The following is a 17,885-nucleotide window of genomic DNA, read 5'->3' on the forward strand; positions in this document are numbered from 1 at the left end:
TTTTTCTGTCCCATTATACTGATGTATTTCATAGCAAATAGCAATTGCACGTGACTTTATGTGGCCATTAGAGTGATAAGGGCTGGAGGCCTGGCATTCTTTTTAGGTGAGGTTTATCTTTCTTTGCTAATTTTCTCTGTAAAATTAGCCTGGCCTAGTTTTTTTTTTTTTTTTTTCTAAAGCCCATCCTAGACTTCTGACATATTTCCTGAATTAAACTGAAATCATTTGTTCATAAACACCTTTTTTATTCTGTTCAGAGGAGAATCAGCTTGTGAATGTGCATTGACCTGCCTAGTTTAATTTTCAGTACTTCACCTTTTTTCCTTGTATTTTTAAGATGTATATTTTACAGAATGAGTAATGGGGTCTGACTTAGGAAATTGTCTCAGTAGTCTGATTTGTGTTCATGGTTAATGTCTAACTTTGACTTGTATTCAAAGTTCAAGTTGAAGTCTGTGGTTGAAATGTAGAAATGTTTTCCAGGAGCTGAAGTCTAGCGGCTGAGATGGTGACCAGATTTGACTATCTGTGTACAGGATCTTGGTGAAGAGCTCTTCCTGGGGTTTAGTTGTTGTTTAGAGCTGTTAAAGTTAACTGACAGTTATTCATGTAAACTCTTCAGAAGATTCGAGTATTATCTCTATGAAAAGGGCAGATAAGCCCTGCTTGTTGTAGGAGTGGATTAATAAGAAATTTAAACCAGTGTGGCTAGTTACAGCTGAGGTAGCTAATTTTATGGAAGTCAGAGAAACGGTGCCAGTTCATGTCAGCAGCAGATCCCCCTCACTGATGTGTGCCACTCTCGTGCACTACTGGACAAAGGTAGGTTTGTCTTCTCCTTTTGCAGTGCCCCAACACCTCTGAGAAAGCCCCATGCACTTCTCCAGAGTGCCCATCAGTACTAACACAACCAGAAGCAGTGTTAGGCAAGAGTTAGATGCTTTATTATAAGCATTTGTTGATAGAGGAAACAGCAGCAAAGTAGCCCTTTAAGCCATTTTCCAGAGAGGTGTGTTGTCAGAGAGGACTGACAGAAGCATTAGCAACTGCTGTCTGTTCCAGGGCTCAGTCTTTGTGCAAGGTGGAGAACATGAGCTGCTCTCTTGCGAGGTACAAACTAGGACAGACGTTGGTGTCCCTGTCCCTTGGCGCATTCTTTACATCGGTTACTTGCTCTGTGGTCATTTTCTCAATGTTTCGGATCATATAAAGATGCTACTGTTTTTATTCATATAGCAGTGGTTGAGAAGTTCACAAAAACAACCACCTTATTTTTCTACTCTTCTGACTCCCACCCCTTCTCTCTCACACGCCCCTAGCTGCCATCAGCCTTCATTTTGCACAGCGCGGAGTTGCAGTTACTGAAGGCAGTGTGAGATGACACAGCTGAAAGTTCCCAGCCATAGCTGAGTGCTGAAGTATTAGTCAGCATGACATAAAGATTCACTTCTTTTCAGGTAGCTTTCACCCATAGTAATGTTTCTTGCTTCTAGAATGACTGGTACAAGAGGGATAACATCTGCCCTTGGTTGCACCGTGTCCTAATTACCTGCCTATCATACAGCATTGCTTCCTGATGTACAAATTCAGACTTCTCGATTTTTCCTCCTTTGCCAACAAGAAACCTCATTTCTGCAACCTCTCAGTGTTTCTCACTATCTTTAATTTCTAATGTCAAAGCTTAATGACTGTGAATTGAAATTAGGCTTTTATTCCCTCTTGAGAATGCGCATTTGATGCAGAAATAATGTCCTGGAGTCTAAAATGCTATAGTGTACAGCAGTAATGGTGTGATGGAAGATCTGTGCTGCAGATAGGAAATACCAGACAGCTATTTTAGAATAGCAGAAAGTCTTTATTTTTTTTTTTTATTTTTTATACTTAAGTTGAGGGAGCTCATTGGGGTGATCTTGTTAGTGAAATTCATTCATAACTTGAGTCCCTTTTGCTTTAGAACATGATTTCGTTTGCAGAATTTAGTCTCTTTGGCAGTGACTCTTGAGTACTGCCCTATCTGGAACAGGTACAAGCTTCTTTTTCCTAGCCTGGGATGCAGCATTAGAGCTGCACTTCTAGCAATGTTATCGAGAGTGCTTGAAATACCGAATTGTCCCTTGAAACCGTGAATCTTGTGCACGTGAAGGGGACAGCAGGATGTTGGAAAGCTTCTTTACCCTACACCATAGCCTGGCATTGGAAACTGGCCTGGGCATTTTTGCTGTCTTTGTAAGAATGTTGAATTTGTACAAATGAAGAGGGAAGGAAAAGGGAGAAAGCTATCTGAGCTTCTTTTTGCAAAATGTACAGGTGCCCATACTAAAGAACTGTTTTCTTGATGAACCAGTGCTTTCAATCAGCCCCTAATTTTCAAGCAAGGTACAGCAAGCTATAGCAAGCTACAAGCTATCAGGTACAGCAAGGGTCCTGGAGAAGCTGTCTTTTTGTATCGGGGTGGGGAATTGAGCCCTGTGTTTAGAGCTGGTGTGACACAGAGACAGAGCAGGCAGAGTGATCACCCAGCAAAGCCTAAAGGGAGGAATGTTTGCACAAACCAAAGCTGCAAGGAGTGCAAGAGGTGCTGCAGCTTTCTGTTTCCCGCAAGGCTCGATAAATAACAGCGAACGTGATGCTTTGACCAGATGAAAGCTGTGAAGTTAGGGCAGGTCTGAAGCTGTTTTACAGCCTCTTCTGCTGGCCCTGCTAACCTGTGCATGGTGAGCTGGCTCACCTTTCAGCAGGAGGGCTGCAGTGAAACCAAGTCTGTGGCAATGATCCCTGATGAAAAGTCCTTCATGGCTTTCCTAAATGGGTGGAGTTTTCCTTTTAAATAGCTGTGCCTGAGAGGCTGTTGCTGCTGTTGTGGTGACACTGGGGTGTTGCTAAGGCTATAGGAAGTCAGTGCTGATGTATCTGTATTGGTAGTATGCTGTACGTGGGCTGAAGAAAAATGGATTGTATGGTTTCACCACCACAGTTCTGGTCTCCTCAAAGGACGTGGGTGTGCGTCAGAGACTTCAGGTGGCAGAGAACAAAAATCTTGGCCAGCAGTTCGGTGTGCCTGGCGGTTTTTGATGTCTGTGCTGCTGTTCCCAAGTCTGGGAGGGTTATGAGAGGGTAGCAGGGGTAGCACTACAGTGTCACCTGCCTCTGTCTGTGCGTGCACGTGCCCTCAAGCACGTGCTGGTCCTTGGGCAGACCTTGATGCTCCCCAAGTACCTGGTGCATGTTATGGAAGGAGACTGAAGTGCAGTTAAAGAATGTCCTGTAACTGACACCTGTGCAGGCATCTGAGGGTGTGGGGTGAAGGGGTAGATCTGTGAGAGAAACATGCATTTCACAGACTTTCAGCACTTCCCTTGCTATGTGAGCACACAAGTCACTGTTTGCAGTGATTTCCTCTAAGAGCTCCACAGTGCTGCAGCGCTGACTTGCATGGCTTTGCACTTCAAAAGCCTCGAAGGATGTCGTTTTGCAGGGCTTTGTCCAGCTTCCTTAGCAACTTTAGGCAAATCACCTTTGCTGTGTGAAGTTTCATCATTAGCTCCATGAGGGTAGCTGTTACCCTGCTGCGGGGGGCAGGGGAGAGCTGTGTTGTGAGGCTGCTTCGTAATTTGTAAACTACATTTGCTGTCCTTGGAGAGCCTCCATTAAGTGAAAGAATCCCCACGATTAACAACCCCCTTCTGCCAAGGAATGCTGTCAAATCACAGTATGCCTAGAGCTATCTGGTCTGAAAAGGTTGCAAAAGTTGTCAGCATGTTTTAGATTGCATTTCACAATAGTCTGCTAAAGTAGTATGTTCCATCCTGTATGCAAATTGAACTTTGTCAAATTGTCTTACCACAAGATACCTATATTTGATACTATATTTCTTTCTCACAGATTCTGCCTGGCTTGTTCATTGGCAACTTTAAAGGTAAGATTAGTTTTATTATTATCTCTAGGATTACTTAGCAGGGGTCCTAAAGTGTTTTGCAGGCACTCAGAATTCTCTGACAGCTCTGTAGCTTTTTAACCCCATCTTGCTTCATGTCTGGATTCACCTGGTGGCACTTAAAGAAGAACTCGTTTGCTCTCTCCTCTGTGTGCTGTGCTGCAAGTACTTTAAGAAAAGTAAAATGAATACCATCTCCTTGGAGCAGCGATTTCCGTGCTTGGCAAGCAAGCCTGTGAGCCAGGCAGATTCTTTGTAAGGCTTATTGCAAGTCCTCCTTATAAGTAAAGGCTTACTATACGTCCTGCTCATTGCTTTCATTATTTTGGTTATTTATAACAACTGCTAAAGAGTGCTGTTGTCACCGCTTGTGAGACTGATATGTCTGCTGCTTGCAGCCTGACCACTGATACTCACACTGTCTCTGTTGCAGATGTAAGTTTCTATGGATTTTTTTTTTTCCTTCATGCATGAGGTTTATTTTTTGTGTACAGAAAAACAGACACATTTAGAAATCACAGGAAACTTTATGCCAACATCCAAATAAATGACCTGTTCTCAAAACACTCTCTTAGCAGCAGTTCTGGCTGACTCTCCCTACTCAGAAGTAAACCAGTTGTGCATGTTCAGTGGTTTTGATAGATGTAGACCCTATATTTCTCATGCCTGAGTAAAACAGCAAAGCAGGGCTCACAGGAGCTCCTGCAATAGATATCCTGTCCTTCCTGGGCTGTCTGGTACCACACCCAGACTGTTAAGGCTGGCAACATCCACACTGGATTTAGATGGTGCTCCACCTTCTCTCTGCCTCGTGCCCACTCTTCCTTCCATGCCTCCCCATCTGAAAACCTGTGAGTTCAGTGGTTTTTGCCTGATTTACCTACTTTTGGATCTGCTGACCCATACTGTGGATCCAGTGCTTGCTGTCCCTTGGGACATGGAGCTGATAAGTTTAGAAGGCAGCCTAGAGGTACATGTGAGGTTAAAAGCTGCCTTTTGCCACACCATAAACACAAGTACAATGGCTTCTGTGTGAGGGAGTTAATCATGCCATGGTAAGGAAAATGAGAAGACAGAGGTGATTTTGTGCTGAAAATGAAAGTAGAAAAAAGAAAAATATAGGAAAAAAAAAAGAAAATAAGGCCAAGAGGATAGTATTGAAAGCCCTTTGGATGGACCACTGCATGGTCTGATGACAAAATTAACTAACTTGGTTGCTGCCATGTTGCTTCCTCTTTTTGTTGTCTTTTCTCTTCCTGAAGTAGTTCAGGCAAGGGGTGGAATTGGGAAGATGTTGGACTGTGGAGTCCTTCAGGTTTCAGGCAGGGTGGGCAGGCCCTGGTAACGTGGCTCCCAATCAGTCTCTCTCACCATGGCCATCCCGCTGCTAAGCCCTTGCACAGGGGAGTGAAACTCAGCAGGAGCATCTGTTTGCTGGTGCAGCTCTGTTTTCAGAGAGGGGACTTGGCCAGGGTTGCAGAGTGAGTCAGCATCTCTGCCCACGCCAGGCCTGTGGCCCTGGCTCTCCCCGTGTGCCTTGGGAGTGGCCCTGGAATTGCAGGGCAGGTCATACCCACGTGGAGAGCAGAGGTGTGCAGGTGGAGGTGCTGTGCCTGGGAAGTGTTTCTGGGAGCCTTGCTGAAAAAGAAGCAGAGGGTGTAATGCCTCTCCTTACCTCCAGAAAAGAGAGGAAAGATGACTTGACTTTAACCCTAGTGCTTGTTTTATGGAGCCTGTTTTTTAAATTAATTAAAAGCACAAACAAAAATGTCCTTTTTTTTACTGCTATGACCTTTGCTCAGATTGCATTTAATCATTACATTCTCCCCTCACAAGTACCTGTTATAATCTCAGATAAGCTACCATTCTTGGAGAGGGAAAGACAGGTCTTGCAGTACTTCACTAATATGAGAGCGTCCTTTTACAATTCTTACCCTTTTCTGCATTCCTTGTCCCTCAACTTCCCCTTGCCTCACTGCATAGGAGTAATTGCAGCAAGCTTTCTGTGCAGTGAAGTCATTCCATTTAGGAACAGGTTGTTGGTTAATTACTAGTGTGTTTTTCTGGAGGAGTCTGATCCTGATGTTCCTGGGGCATGTTCTGATTTGTGAGACTTTTAAAAAAAGTGACTAGTGAGCATTGAGGCTGCCACGAAGGGGATCACTGACGGAGAAATACTCAGCAGCATGTGCAGTTGGGACTGGTCAGAGTATCCTGATTTGGGCAGCTGAAATGACTAGCTACTCATAAAGGCAGAGATTTACAAAATTATTTCCTGTAATGCATTTTTGATCAGTCTCCCATTTTTGAGCCTAAGATTGATAGCTTGAAATTGAACAAAGTTACATCTTGTCAGTAAGAGGAGGAAACACTGAATCCCTGGTGTTGTGCATCTCGCCCAGACACAGGGCTGAGAATTCAAGGCACTGAGTCCCTGAGCTGGGGTGGAGAGGAGGCAGCCTCTCCTGAAGCTGAGTCAGGGGAATGTCTGTAAATCGCTCTGATCTGCCCTCTGGAGGATAGTCTTTCCCCAGTGGCTCCTCAGGGAGCCTGGGCGTGCACGGTTTCCAGAGCTCAATCAAAGTACCATCCTACTCACACTCCTGTTTTGCTGCTGCAGGGGAGACCTCTGGGAACCCTGGCAGGCTGGGAAAAGGCACAGTTCTTCTAGATGGGTGCCTTTCTGCTGAGTGAAAGTAGGATGTTTGAGATGTTAAACACTAATTCTGGAGGGCTGTTGTCTGGAGAAGGCATTCAGGAATTGCTCTGATTGGGGAATTATTATTCACCATTCAGCTATATTTCTGCTTTTAGGCCTAGTAAATTTAAATACAGTCTATGACAGAGCAGTGCAAATTCTGCATTTGACTGGGAGATAAACTGAGGCCCAGAAACAGCTTGTAAAATGAACCTGTGGCTCACCTCAGGAGCTGAGCTTGCTGCTTCTGCTTTGTTTGGTGCTTCACAAACCTCTAAGCACATAGACTTGAGAGGGGCTTTAATAATCACCTTAAGGATCTTGGGTAGAAAGTTACGTGTAGTGCTGATTATGAAAAGCACTGAAGTATCTCCTGAAATCCCCCTAAGCTGACAGAGCTTGAGTATGTCTCTGAAAACCTTTCCTGAATAAGCACAGATCTTGGCATGTGTTCAAGTGCTTTTTATCTCACAGGCTCTATAAGCATGATTCAGCTCATCAGTAGCACATAAAAAGTGTGGTATGCTCCTAAGAGCTTATATTTGAGATTTCACAGCTAGAGGGCAGGAAAATTCAAGAAGAACCATAGATGTCCATATAAAATACAAGACTGAGTCTGGTCTGAAAGCCCAGAAGGAAACGGCACTTGAGATTTTTCTTTGAAAGTGAAGGAGTAGTTATTTCTTTGCTAATGGCAGAGTAGCAGGCTAAGAGAGAAAAATGAGGGAAAAGAAAGAGGAAATTAACTCCTCTTTCTGCCTCTGGTTTTGGAGAAGGTTTGTTCTGTTTCATTTGTACCTTACAGATGAAATGTGGTCCTCTCAAAAGACAAAGAATTTATTGTGGGACTGCATGTCCACTTGTCTTCTGCACTGGAAACCCCATGGCCCTTGAAAGTCACCTGTGCTCACAACAAAAATGGTTACTTTGTTCCTTAAGGGATTGACAGGACAGCCTGGTTCTCTGCAGAAATAGAAAACAAAATCTGTTTCTTCTGATGAGAGATTCTTAGTGGATGTTCAGTTTGCTTCCAAACCAAGAGGTGTGGCAGTAGCAGAAACCAGAGAATTAAGAGTGTTTCTACCTTGAATATTAAAAAGCTGATGTTCTTCCTTGTTTGTAATCATTCAAGGTTTTTTCCATGGAATATTTGGGGGCTTTTTAATTTGAAGGGGAAAGCCACAATATGAGGTTTAATTTCCCCAAAGAGTCCAGTGTTGCTGTGGATGGTCTGGAGAGTCTTGGGGAAGTTTCTGCCCTTCCCATTACTAAGTGTATAAAAAGGCAATGCCCACCAAGTAGTTCTGCTGTGTTTCTAAAGTCAGTTAATTCCTGTTCTCATCTGCTTACTATTTTTTTAAGTTCTGTTTCCTAAGGCTTTATATCAGATACTGAAAACAGGAGAGGATGGAGGTACCATTTACTTTTTCAGCTTCACCTTTTGGAGGAAGACTATTGGTACTTCATTAAACTTCAGAGTACTGACCTCTTTTCCCCACCTTTTTTGTTCCCCAAAACATCCTCTCAGAAGGACCTTTTTGAGGAACAAGAAAGATGGGGAAAAGAGGTCAGTACTCAGTTCATATATTTCAGAGCAAAGTATGGAGGCAGGAGAGGTGGAGTTTTTGTTCATGCACACAGTTTGTGTGTGTGTCTGTAATTGCACATAACTGGATTCAGGAATAAAGCTCTACTGATGGGATACCATTCCCAGTAATAGTTCTTAGTGCTCTGAACCACTACAGAGGATGTTCTTCTTTAGGTGGCTGTCTCTCTATCTAGCTCTCTCCAAAGCAGAAGAGAAAGTGTAGACAAAAATTTGCTTTATATGATAAAAAAAAAGATGTGATGATGATGAAATTGTCTCTACACATCTGCAGATTGAGACTTCATACCGTTGTACATGTTGGGCTGACTTGCCTTGTCTAAGAGGAAGTCCTTATCCCTCACCTTGCATTTCTGTGGAGGCACTAAAATACTGAAGAAAGAGAGGATGGTTGTAGGTACATTTGAGACTTCACCACTGGAGTACTGGAGTTGTTCAGTCATTGATGTGCCTTAACTGCAGTGGTTGAAGCTGTGTCTCTTTTGCTGACTGGGATGGAAGCACACTGCACTAGGTGATTTTCTCCCCAGCACACACTAAGGCTTCCCAGAGCTGCAGGGAGAGAAATTCTGAGGCCCCAGTCCCATTTTGATGACTTTGGCATTGGTTTTGTGTATAAGTGTTTGTAGCTCTCTGCATGAGTAGAGGTCAAGCTTGGAGTCACAGTATGAAACTGAGGGAAAAAGGCTAAATGTGGGAGGGAGAGAGGAAGACTTCCCCAGTGTGAATTGTGTCATTTTGTGTGAAGAGAGAATTTCCCAAAGGCTTTACTCAAAAGTCCACATCTGCATTAGCTGAGAAGCATTTTGCTGTATGACACAGAATGTTAGGTAAGCTGTTATCAAGGAGTAATACTGCATTTGAGGCACCCTTTAGAGGATGCACAGGAGGGAGCTCTGGTAGGTAGGATTAATCATAACATTTGAAAATGGAGTGTTTCACACTGTGATTTCAAAATGTGAGCTTGCATGTGCTTGTACAGCATTGTGCTACAGCAAAGAAGTTAGAATTGCTGTGGTGGTTCTTTTGGTTTTTGGTAGTTCTTTACATAACTTGTAAATTTTTTTTTTGTTATTTATGGTATGAGACTGTGAGTGACAGGATATCTTATTTGTACTGCTGTTTAAATAGCCTTATCTGTAGTATCTGTAGAGACTTAAGGCAGGTGCTGGGGAACCAGGGGAATTTCCCCTTTGTAAACTGTTTGAAGTTTAGATCCAGAAGTAGCTGGGAAGCTTTTTCTCCTCTACTTTAGTGAATTGAATGCTTATTTCCCAAATATATTAAGGACTTGTTGGCTACCTGGTGATGTAGGTCTGGGATGGCTATTTCCAGCTTGTTTCTAGGAATATCTGAAATCTCAGTGTGTAGTTTTGATTTGCTGAGATTCCTTTAGCCCGAGTCTCTGTTAACTGAAGAACTAAGGTATTTCAGTCTTTTTGAGTTGTACTATGTCCATTAGGCCTTTCAAACCAATTCAAAGCGGTCAGCATTTAATTTGGATCATATCTTCTTTTAAAGCAGTTTGCCTTGTGTGGCAAGACATTTCTTACCACATAAATCATACTGATAATTAGAGATTGGGGTCTCATTGTGCTAGGTGTACCTTAACACCATGAGTTGCAGCCAGCAGGCTCTGAAGTCTGCCCTTAGTCTTTGTAAGACAGAAAACTGATTTTTAGGGGCACTTAGGCTGGTTTCTGGGTTTCCAAATCCTTGACTGCTTAGGCATTCCCTAAGGAATTGAGACTGTCCTACAAACTGTTAAAAAATCTGAAGGTCAGGTGGATTAGAGATGTCGCCTGGCGAGCATTAGCATTTCTTTGAAATGTTTTCTCTGAGATTTTTAAGAAATTTTATTTGTTCTGTGAAGCTAGGCTTTAATTCTGTTTCAGAGAATTTGTGTTAATTCTCTCCTGAAGGATTAGGCATCTGTGTTGGTCATGCAGGCTTGAGCAGTAGTGAATAAAATCCTTGCAGTTTTAACTCTTTTCTTCATTTTATTAGCTGTAGAGAAGCTTTAATAATTGGATTAGGTTTAAATTTCATTGCTTGTTACTGTGCTCACTTGGATCTTGTCTATGGGGCAGTATAATTAAATGTCCAGCTCTTCTTTGTGATGTAGAGAAGGCATTGAAACTTTATAGTAGGTGGATAAGATGACCCAAGAGATGCTAATTGAACTCTTGCCTGTACATAAAGAACGTACAGGTGATGCTATTATTTTTGTACCTAGAGAGAGCCGGTTTGAAACCTTTGTGGTCAGTGCTCTCTTTTTGTGTGCAACCAGGCTAATGTGAAAAGATTGTATGGGCAGGTTTCAAAGGCAGGTGTTCCCATCACAAAACCACTGCTGTACTTACCATGGTGTGCTGTGCCATTCTCTAGCCAAAAGGTCAAAAGTAGATGGGCACAAGGTAACCTTTACCTGTATTGGTGGTTCTTTCAGGTTGTTTTTTGACTTGCTGATAGTTTAGTATGGGGAAAATTGCTCACTGATTTCAGATAGTGTATTTTACCCTTTTTTCTCATGGAATCAAGCCCATGGTGTTGCCGTATCTAGCATCAAATTTTCAGTCACCTCAGTTTTCTTTCCAGTTTTGAATGTCTGAAACCCCTTGGTTACAGATCTAGGAACCACCTTTTCACAACTGCATTTCCTTGCTGTAGCGTTTTGCTTTTTTATACATTTGATATATTTATCACCTGTCTCTCTTTAGAATTAAAATTATCATTTGTATTGGCTGAATGCACATTTTTCTCTGCTGTTCACAGAAAGTAAGAATCTTGTTATTGTCATGGCTTTCTGCAGAGACCTCAATTCAAATGATATGGTTGGCTTCCCTTCTCAGACCTGGATATCACAGGGTCTGTTTCCCAAGTGAAAATGTATTCCCTGAAGGGGGATTTGTGGGTAGAGAGGAGGTCAGATATTTCTTGTACAGCTCTGAGTGCACGTTCAGATGGCTATCACCTGCACACAGGCATGCACAGACTCATATTTCAGATGCAAAATACATGAAACTTCTGACTTGAGAACACATTCCTGAGTCACTTAAGCTTAGTCTTTATATAGTATGTGATTTGTTTTGGAGTTAGAAGTGTGTCTTCCCGTTACTGACTCTGATGATTGTGTTCTAGAACAGCTGCATTTGAGGTTTTGCCTGACTTTATGCAGCTTCAAAAGGAAATGTATCAACAATAAGTAACTTTTCAACATGCACAATGGAAATGCTATTTCAAGAGATTAAAAATATTATCTTCCTTTTTTCCCTCTATCACAGATGCCCGAGATGTAGAGCAATTGAGTAAGAATAACATTACGCACATTCTTTCAATCCATGACAGTGCCCGCCCTATGCTTGAGGTAAGAGTTGTGGGGGACTCCACAGTAAATCATTCTTTTGCACTTGACTGTCATAGTCATCTTTGGGTTAATTTTTTTTTTCCTGTGCAACTGATGTTTTGAGACTGATTTTCTTGAAAGCTGTACTTTTGAGATCCAGCCACAGGTTTTGTTGTTGCTGCTTTTATAACAACAAGAAATGTAACTGACAAGGGAAGAGAACTACACTGTCAATCTGTATAACACAATAATGGGATTATGTTATTAATTTAATAGTAAAGGTAAGTTTCCTTCTGTGTGGAGTTTAAGCATCACATAAACAACATTCCTTCCACAGTACTAACCCTTCTGTGTATTTGGGCCCCTTCCTTGAATCTTTATGGCAGATGGGTTTGCAGTCCTTTTCTATGTGAAATTGCCTTATTTAGGCTTGGAGTGTAGGAGGAACCAGTGATCCTCACATAATAGATCTAAAATAGCAGGGCATCTGTAGTCTCCAAAACTTTACATAAAATATTATTTCTATTTTTCTGAAGGGAAACTCATCTGAAGACCTGTATTTACTGTGTTATCTTGAGCAGAGAAGGAGCTGGGAACAGGATACAGGTCTCCTTTGTTGGAATGCTATGATTTCTTCTTTACACCAGCTTACCTTGAAGGAGAGTCTGCCTAGGCTTTGCTACATCTTAAAATCTGGCTATTTGATTTATGTCAGGAACTATTATCCTCTAAAATTTGTTCATTCCTTCCCTGCATTCCACTTCTCATGAAATGTGGCAAAATCATGGGTAAGGCAGTAGTTGGTGTTAGCCCTCATATGCTGCTGGGAATCTCTGCTTTTCTTTTTCTTCATGCAAAATGTCTTCAGTGATTTCAGTTCTTAAACTACAGAATTTCCACTTCTCCCAGGCAAGTCAATAGGTGAGCCAAACAAGAGGTGTCCCCAGCAGTCACAGTCAACCCCAATATCAAGGTAATGGTGAACTCTGGGTTGACCTTGAATTTAGAAATGTGCTGAAGCAGATTTATAAATGTGCTTCATAAAATAAAATGTGCTTTAGCTGTTGGCTTTGTTACACTGTCCATTTGACTTGTGCCTGATGCTTGTTAAGTCTGAAACAGACTGAATTTCAAGAGTGCTTTTAGTTGAAGAGATGAACTTTTGTGCTGAGTAAAGGAGATGCCATGTTGCCTCTAGGATGCCGGGTTTTAAAATGAATGGAATTTTATTTTGTTTTATCATGATTAGAAAACTAGGAAGACAGATCAGCTGCATGGCACAGATCAGCTGCAGCCTCAGGCCAGTGCTTCTGGTGGTGGTGGTGGTAGTTTTGGCAGCCCACACACCCCCTCCTTGCTTGTGGTGATGCATCTGTTTGTGAGGCTACGTGGTAAATAGAACTGGGAGCTTTTGTGGTTTAAATATAACCAGGGCACCATTTCTTCCTCTAGTTACCACCACAAAAGCCATGAAGGATTATGTTTACCCAGCTTTGTTCCCAATCTGGTTCACAGTAGTGTCTCAAAAGTAACACTGGCACATGAACAAACATGTGAACAATATAACTGGTTAAGGATGGACTTGCTTTAATCACTCCTGCTTCCAACTGTACCTTCGATTTTCTCTGCATACAGTATAGTTCCTTTAAAACTCCTCCCCTGTTCCTAAAGTAGTGTAAGGATTTCAAATTCCATTTCTTTGGGAGCTGAGCTAATTTTGATTACTTTATCAGTCATAGTCTTACTGCCATGATTGTGACTGAATGTTTCTGTTTAGGAACAAGAGCCTAGAAAACTTTTGCTAGGTTTGGTTACTTCCTTTGTTATTTACATCTGTGCCAGGTTTTAGGTGGGTTTGTTTACAGCTTGTGTGTCCACATTGTGCTTGGGGATTGTTCTCATGTCCACTGAAATCAAATAGAAATGTTTCCCTATTTGTATCCCTCACCACCTTTCTCTCCAAATTTCACTTGTGGAAAGTGATTACTTTTTGTTCAGAAATCATCTGATGTTATTCAGACTTCTAAACATGCAATTGCAGTGATAAGGAAATATCTTTTCCTTGAGATTCCCTGTTTCATGTGTATGCATTTATGTGAATGCTGATCACCTGTAAAAAGCTGCCTTTGCTTCTGCAGTAGTTGCCTTTGTCTTTAAGAATATTTTATCTCCAGAATTCCCTAGTCCTGTAGGAGATGTAGGAACCTGTAGGAAATTCTACAGATAATTCATTAGACAAAGCTTTCTGTGCATGCTAAGGAAAGTAAGTGTTTTTAGACATTGAAAAGCCAGTACTGTATTAGTAGCATGTTATCAAAGAGAATTTGGTCTTTTCTGCCCCTGTATGGAACAAAGAATATGGATGCATACTTTAGTTCTCAGAAGTCACAAGTTAATCACATCTTGCTTGTCAGATTTTGAAGTTTCATCACTGTTTTGATGCAATAATACATCTGAGTGGAGCACTTAAAGTGGTTTATCAGAAGTACTGATTCTATACACAGTGGGTCTTGTGGGTGGAGAATGAGAATGCGTAATCTCTCTGTCATTCATAGTCAAAAATGCAATACTCAAGAAATGGAAACCAACATCAGTCTATGCGATGAACACCAACTTGCTATGGATTGTAAAACTGTTTTCTGCTGCAGTAACTCGAGGCATTGTCCCTCTCTGTGATGTTACAGACTCTTTTTACCTGGTTGTTTGAAATGCTCACAGTACCTTTTAAAAAGTATGCTTTCCTGTGTGACTTAGGTTTTGGGTATAGGTTGCTTCAGTTCCTTCTAAGTTAGTAAACTGTTAGAAAATGATTGAAAAGTTTCGCAACAACGTATTATATTAGTTAGGTTACATGTGCCTACTGAGATATACTTAAAGAAAAGTTTTCTTATAGAAATTTGCTTTTGGACATTATCTCAATCACCGTTTACAAACCCTTATGGATGTCTGATTCATGGTGGCTCATAATCAAAGTTTAGGAAGTCATGAGTACTTTCAAACTGGAATAACAGGAAAAAGTAGGTATAAAAGTAGTTGAATTCTAAGACTTCTTACACCTTTAGACATGGCTAGCTTGCATTAAGTGAAGATACAGAATTGTTTGTAAGACTTCAAGTGATTTACAGTGGAAAAAATTTGCCAAAATCTGGCCTGAACTATCTTGCCATAATCCATATTCTTTAGTTCTTTCACATAAAATGTTTCAAAGAAGTTTTTCCTCTAATAAAACTGACTTTGAAATATATTCAGAGAGCATTCTAAGGCTACTTTTCCAACAAAGTGTGCCATTATTACACAGGATCTTAGGCAATTTGGTGAGAATTTTGTAGTTTAAAGATGTATGTTTATATCTCCTGTGATACAAATATCTATCTCATGGAAAACCCTATGGGTAGCAGGTAGCATGTCCAAGAGAAAGGTGTGCATGCCATATAGAACCAGGTTTGTTATTTCAGATGTAATGAGTGAGAGCAGTGTCCAGCAGCAGCATGTGTGCTCCCTCAGAGCACTTTGGATGACTGCCCATGGGACACTCACAGATGTTTTATAAATCCACATAAGAGCCATGAAGAGAGGAGAATAATTAGTTTTCTTGCCACCTGCTTTTTCTATTCTATTTATCCATTAGTTTAGGTTTTAAAATTTCTATTCAGAATATGAGACACTGAAAGGTAGATGGGGAAATATGCCTCCAAGTCTGCTTTAGATAATAGCATGTCTGGCAGTGGCCTCTAGGATCCATCCAATAGGTTGTCTTGTGTCTAGACTTCTGTAAGGCCTTTGATATAGTACCCTGCAACATCCTTCTCTAAATTGGAGAGGTGAATGTGATGGCTGGACTGTCTGGTGGATGAGGAATTGCTTTTATGGTCACATCCAGAGGGTCAATAGCTCAATGTCCAGATGGAAACCAGTCATGAGTGGTGCCCCTCAGGGGTCTGTATTGAAACCGCTGCTGTTTAATATCTTCATCAATGACATAGAGGGATCGAGTGCACCCTCAGCACATTTGCAAATGACAAAAATTTTTGTTCCAGTTGCTCGAATTAAGGTATGTAAAAGTAAATCTTGTTAATCTTAACAGAAGAATACAGTCGCAGGTCCACTGAGGTGTTTGTCTCTGGATTTTCCAGGTGTTTAACCCTCTTCTGGGGTTTATATGGAGATGAATGTGGGCCCAAACTAAATAGACTGTTGATGTGGATTGTGCAGCAGCTTGAAAACAGCTGCATCTCATTCTGGAAAGTGTAGGCTGTGGTGGACAGTCATGTTCAAGAAGCTGAATTTACAAGCATTCTTACTCATTCTCTCATCATTCCTCCCCACAGCCACAGGTTTAAATGTTGGTAGAAGGAAGAATGCTTCCTATGCTGCATTGGGCAGTGGTTGCAAAGCAGGAAGGAGGACAGTGTGAGGCCTGGGAGAGGGAGGAGTACTGAGTTGTTCCTGTGAAACAGGGGCTCAGACCCTGTCCCAGGGAGGTGTCATTCCCAGAGAGAGGCAGGGATGGACAAGCATTCTGTGGGTCCCATTTCTGTGTGGAAAGTCCGTATCAGGACTGTATGTCATTGTGGCTGGCAAATAACGTGTCTCAGATTCAGACTGGAAGGAAGCAAGACTTTGAGTGTGCGGGTTAGTAATTGCTGGAATATATTTCCAGAGGTAAAGGTGGGTTTTCATATATGCTCCTTTTTTGTGTGGAAGTGGATTCAGGTGAGGCTGGGTTGTAACAGTCTTTACGCTTTGCATTTTAGAGCCGGAGCATTTCACAGTGCTTGGTCTGTCTGAGACATTTTGAGGTGCCAGTTGTGGTGGCTGTTGTGAGCATTGCAGACACCTGTCCATCAGTCAGGAAATGGACTGAAACCAGCAGCTTCTTTCTCACAGTCCACCACACATTTGTCAGTTGCCAGTAATCTTGCTGCTGCCCTTGACCTGCACCAGGGGTTTGATCTAGTAAATATATGAATCCCATTACCAGTCGCCTGTGATTCTGGAGTCCTTTGGCATTAATTTATTTATAGCATTATCATTGTCAGATTGACTCCTGCTGTGTCACAGGAAGCTTTAGTGCTGCACTTATCTGGTAGACATCATAATGATCACAGTAATGTAGATTTTAAATCAACAAGAGTTCATGTGGGCATGCCTGTACTGTCCCCTGCCACAGAAGCTCTCAGTTGTTCCCTCAGTTAATGAGGAACTGCATTAAGATTAGCTTTTTGCATGTGTGCTGCCTCTCTATGCATGCCAGTTTTCTTTCTTTGTTTTCTGTGGCTTCAGAATATTTGTTTGGTTTTTATTTTCAGTAGTTGATCTTTTCCCCCTCATTCTGCAGTTATCCAGAGCACCCTAAGAGGACAGTTACCTGTTTTCCCTTTGTATTCTGATGCCATTAACAATATCGTCTTAATCTGGTACGAGCTGTCTCCAGAGCAGTGGTTTTCCCCTCTTTTTTCCTGAATTTGACTACCTAAATAAGTGTTGATAGGGTGGGTAGGTGGCGGGATGGGGAAGGCAGAGAAAAGCTGGTTGCTGGCTGAACTACTATGTGGAGTTTTGAACAGAACAACATAGAAAATACATTGAGCTATTGGAGAGTGTCCAAAAAAAAGCCATGAGGATGGTGAAGGGCCTTGAGGGAAAGCCTTATCAGGAACAGCTGAGGTCACTTGTTCTGTTCAGCCTGGAGAAGAGGAGACTCAGGGGAGACCTCATTGTGGTCTTCAGCATCCTCAGGAGGGGAAGTGGAGGGATAAGTACTGATCTCTTCACTCTCATGACCAGGACTTAAGGAAACAGCATGAAGCTGGGTCAGGGTAGGTTTAGGTTGGCTTGCAGGAAAAAAGTTTTTCACCCAGAGGGTAGTTGGGCACTGGAACAGGATCCCCAGGGAAGTGGGCACAGTAACAAACCTGTCAGAGTTCAAGAATTGTTTGGACAACACTCTCAGGGAACATGGTGTAATTCTTGGGGTGTCTTGTGCAGGGAGGTGAACTGAATGATCCTGATTGGTCTCTTCCAACTTGGCACAATCTATGATTTTTAAATCTCTTGTCCAGTCTATCAGTTCATGCAGCCCGCACAACTTAAATGAAATGTGTCTTTGGAAATAAAGAACTCCTCAGACAGGTTGTCTTATGAAGAATTTTCAATTCTTTTTTCCTTTCAAATTCTAAAATTTTTATTCTAATAGAAATAGGGTTTCAAAAACTTAGTCTGAAAGGGAACTGAAAGGGCACAACAGTTAAAAAGCTCTGTGATGATCTTTTAGAAAAATCTTTCATACTCCCTGAGT

At 41.8% G+C, this 17,885-nt stretch overlaps 1 protein-coding gene across 2 annotated transcripts in view; it reads left to right on the forward strand.

Moving 5' to 3' along the window:
• Positions 1–17,885, forward strand: part of DUSP22 (dual specificity phosphatase 22) — a 43,221-nt gene that overhangs the window by 2,367 nt on the left and 22,969 nt on the right. Inside the window, exons 2-3 of one of the 2 annotated variants that reach the window (XM_064705372.1) lie at positions 3,886–3,919; positions 11,526–11,608. In XM_064705372.1, coding sequence (XP_064561442.1) covers positions 3,886–3,919; positions 11,526–11,608 — 117 coding nt within the window. The remainder of the gene's footprint in view (positions 1–3,885; positions 3,920–11,525; positions 11,609–17,885) is intronic. The other variant, XM_064705373.1, reaches the window with a different exon arrangement.

The sequence above is a fragment of the Zonotrichia leucophrys genome, chromosome 2 (assembly GCF_028769735.1).
Source record: "Zonotrichia leucophrys gambelii isolate GWCS_2022_RI chromosome 2, RI_Zleu_2.0, whole genome shotgun sequence".
Lineage (NCBI taxonomy): Eukaryota > Metazoa > Chordata > Aves > Passeriformes > Passerellidae > Zonotrichia > Zonotrichia leucophrys.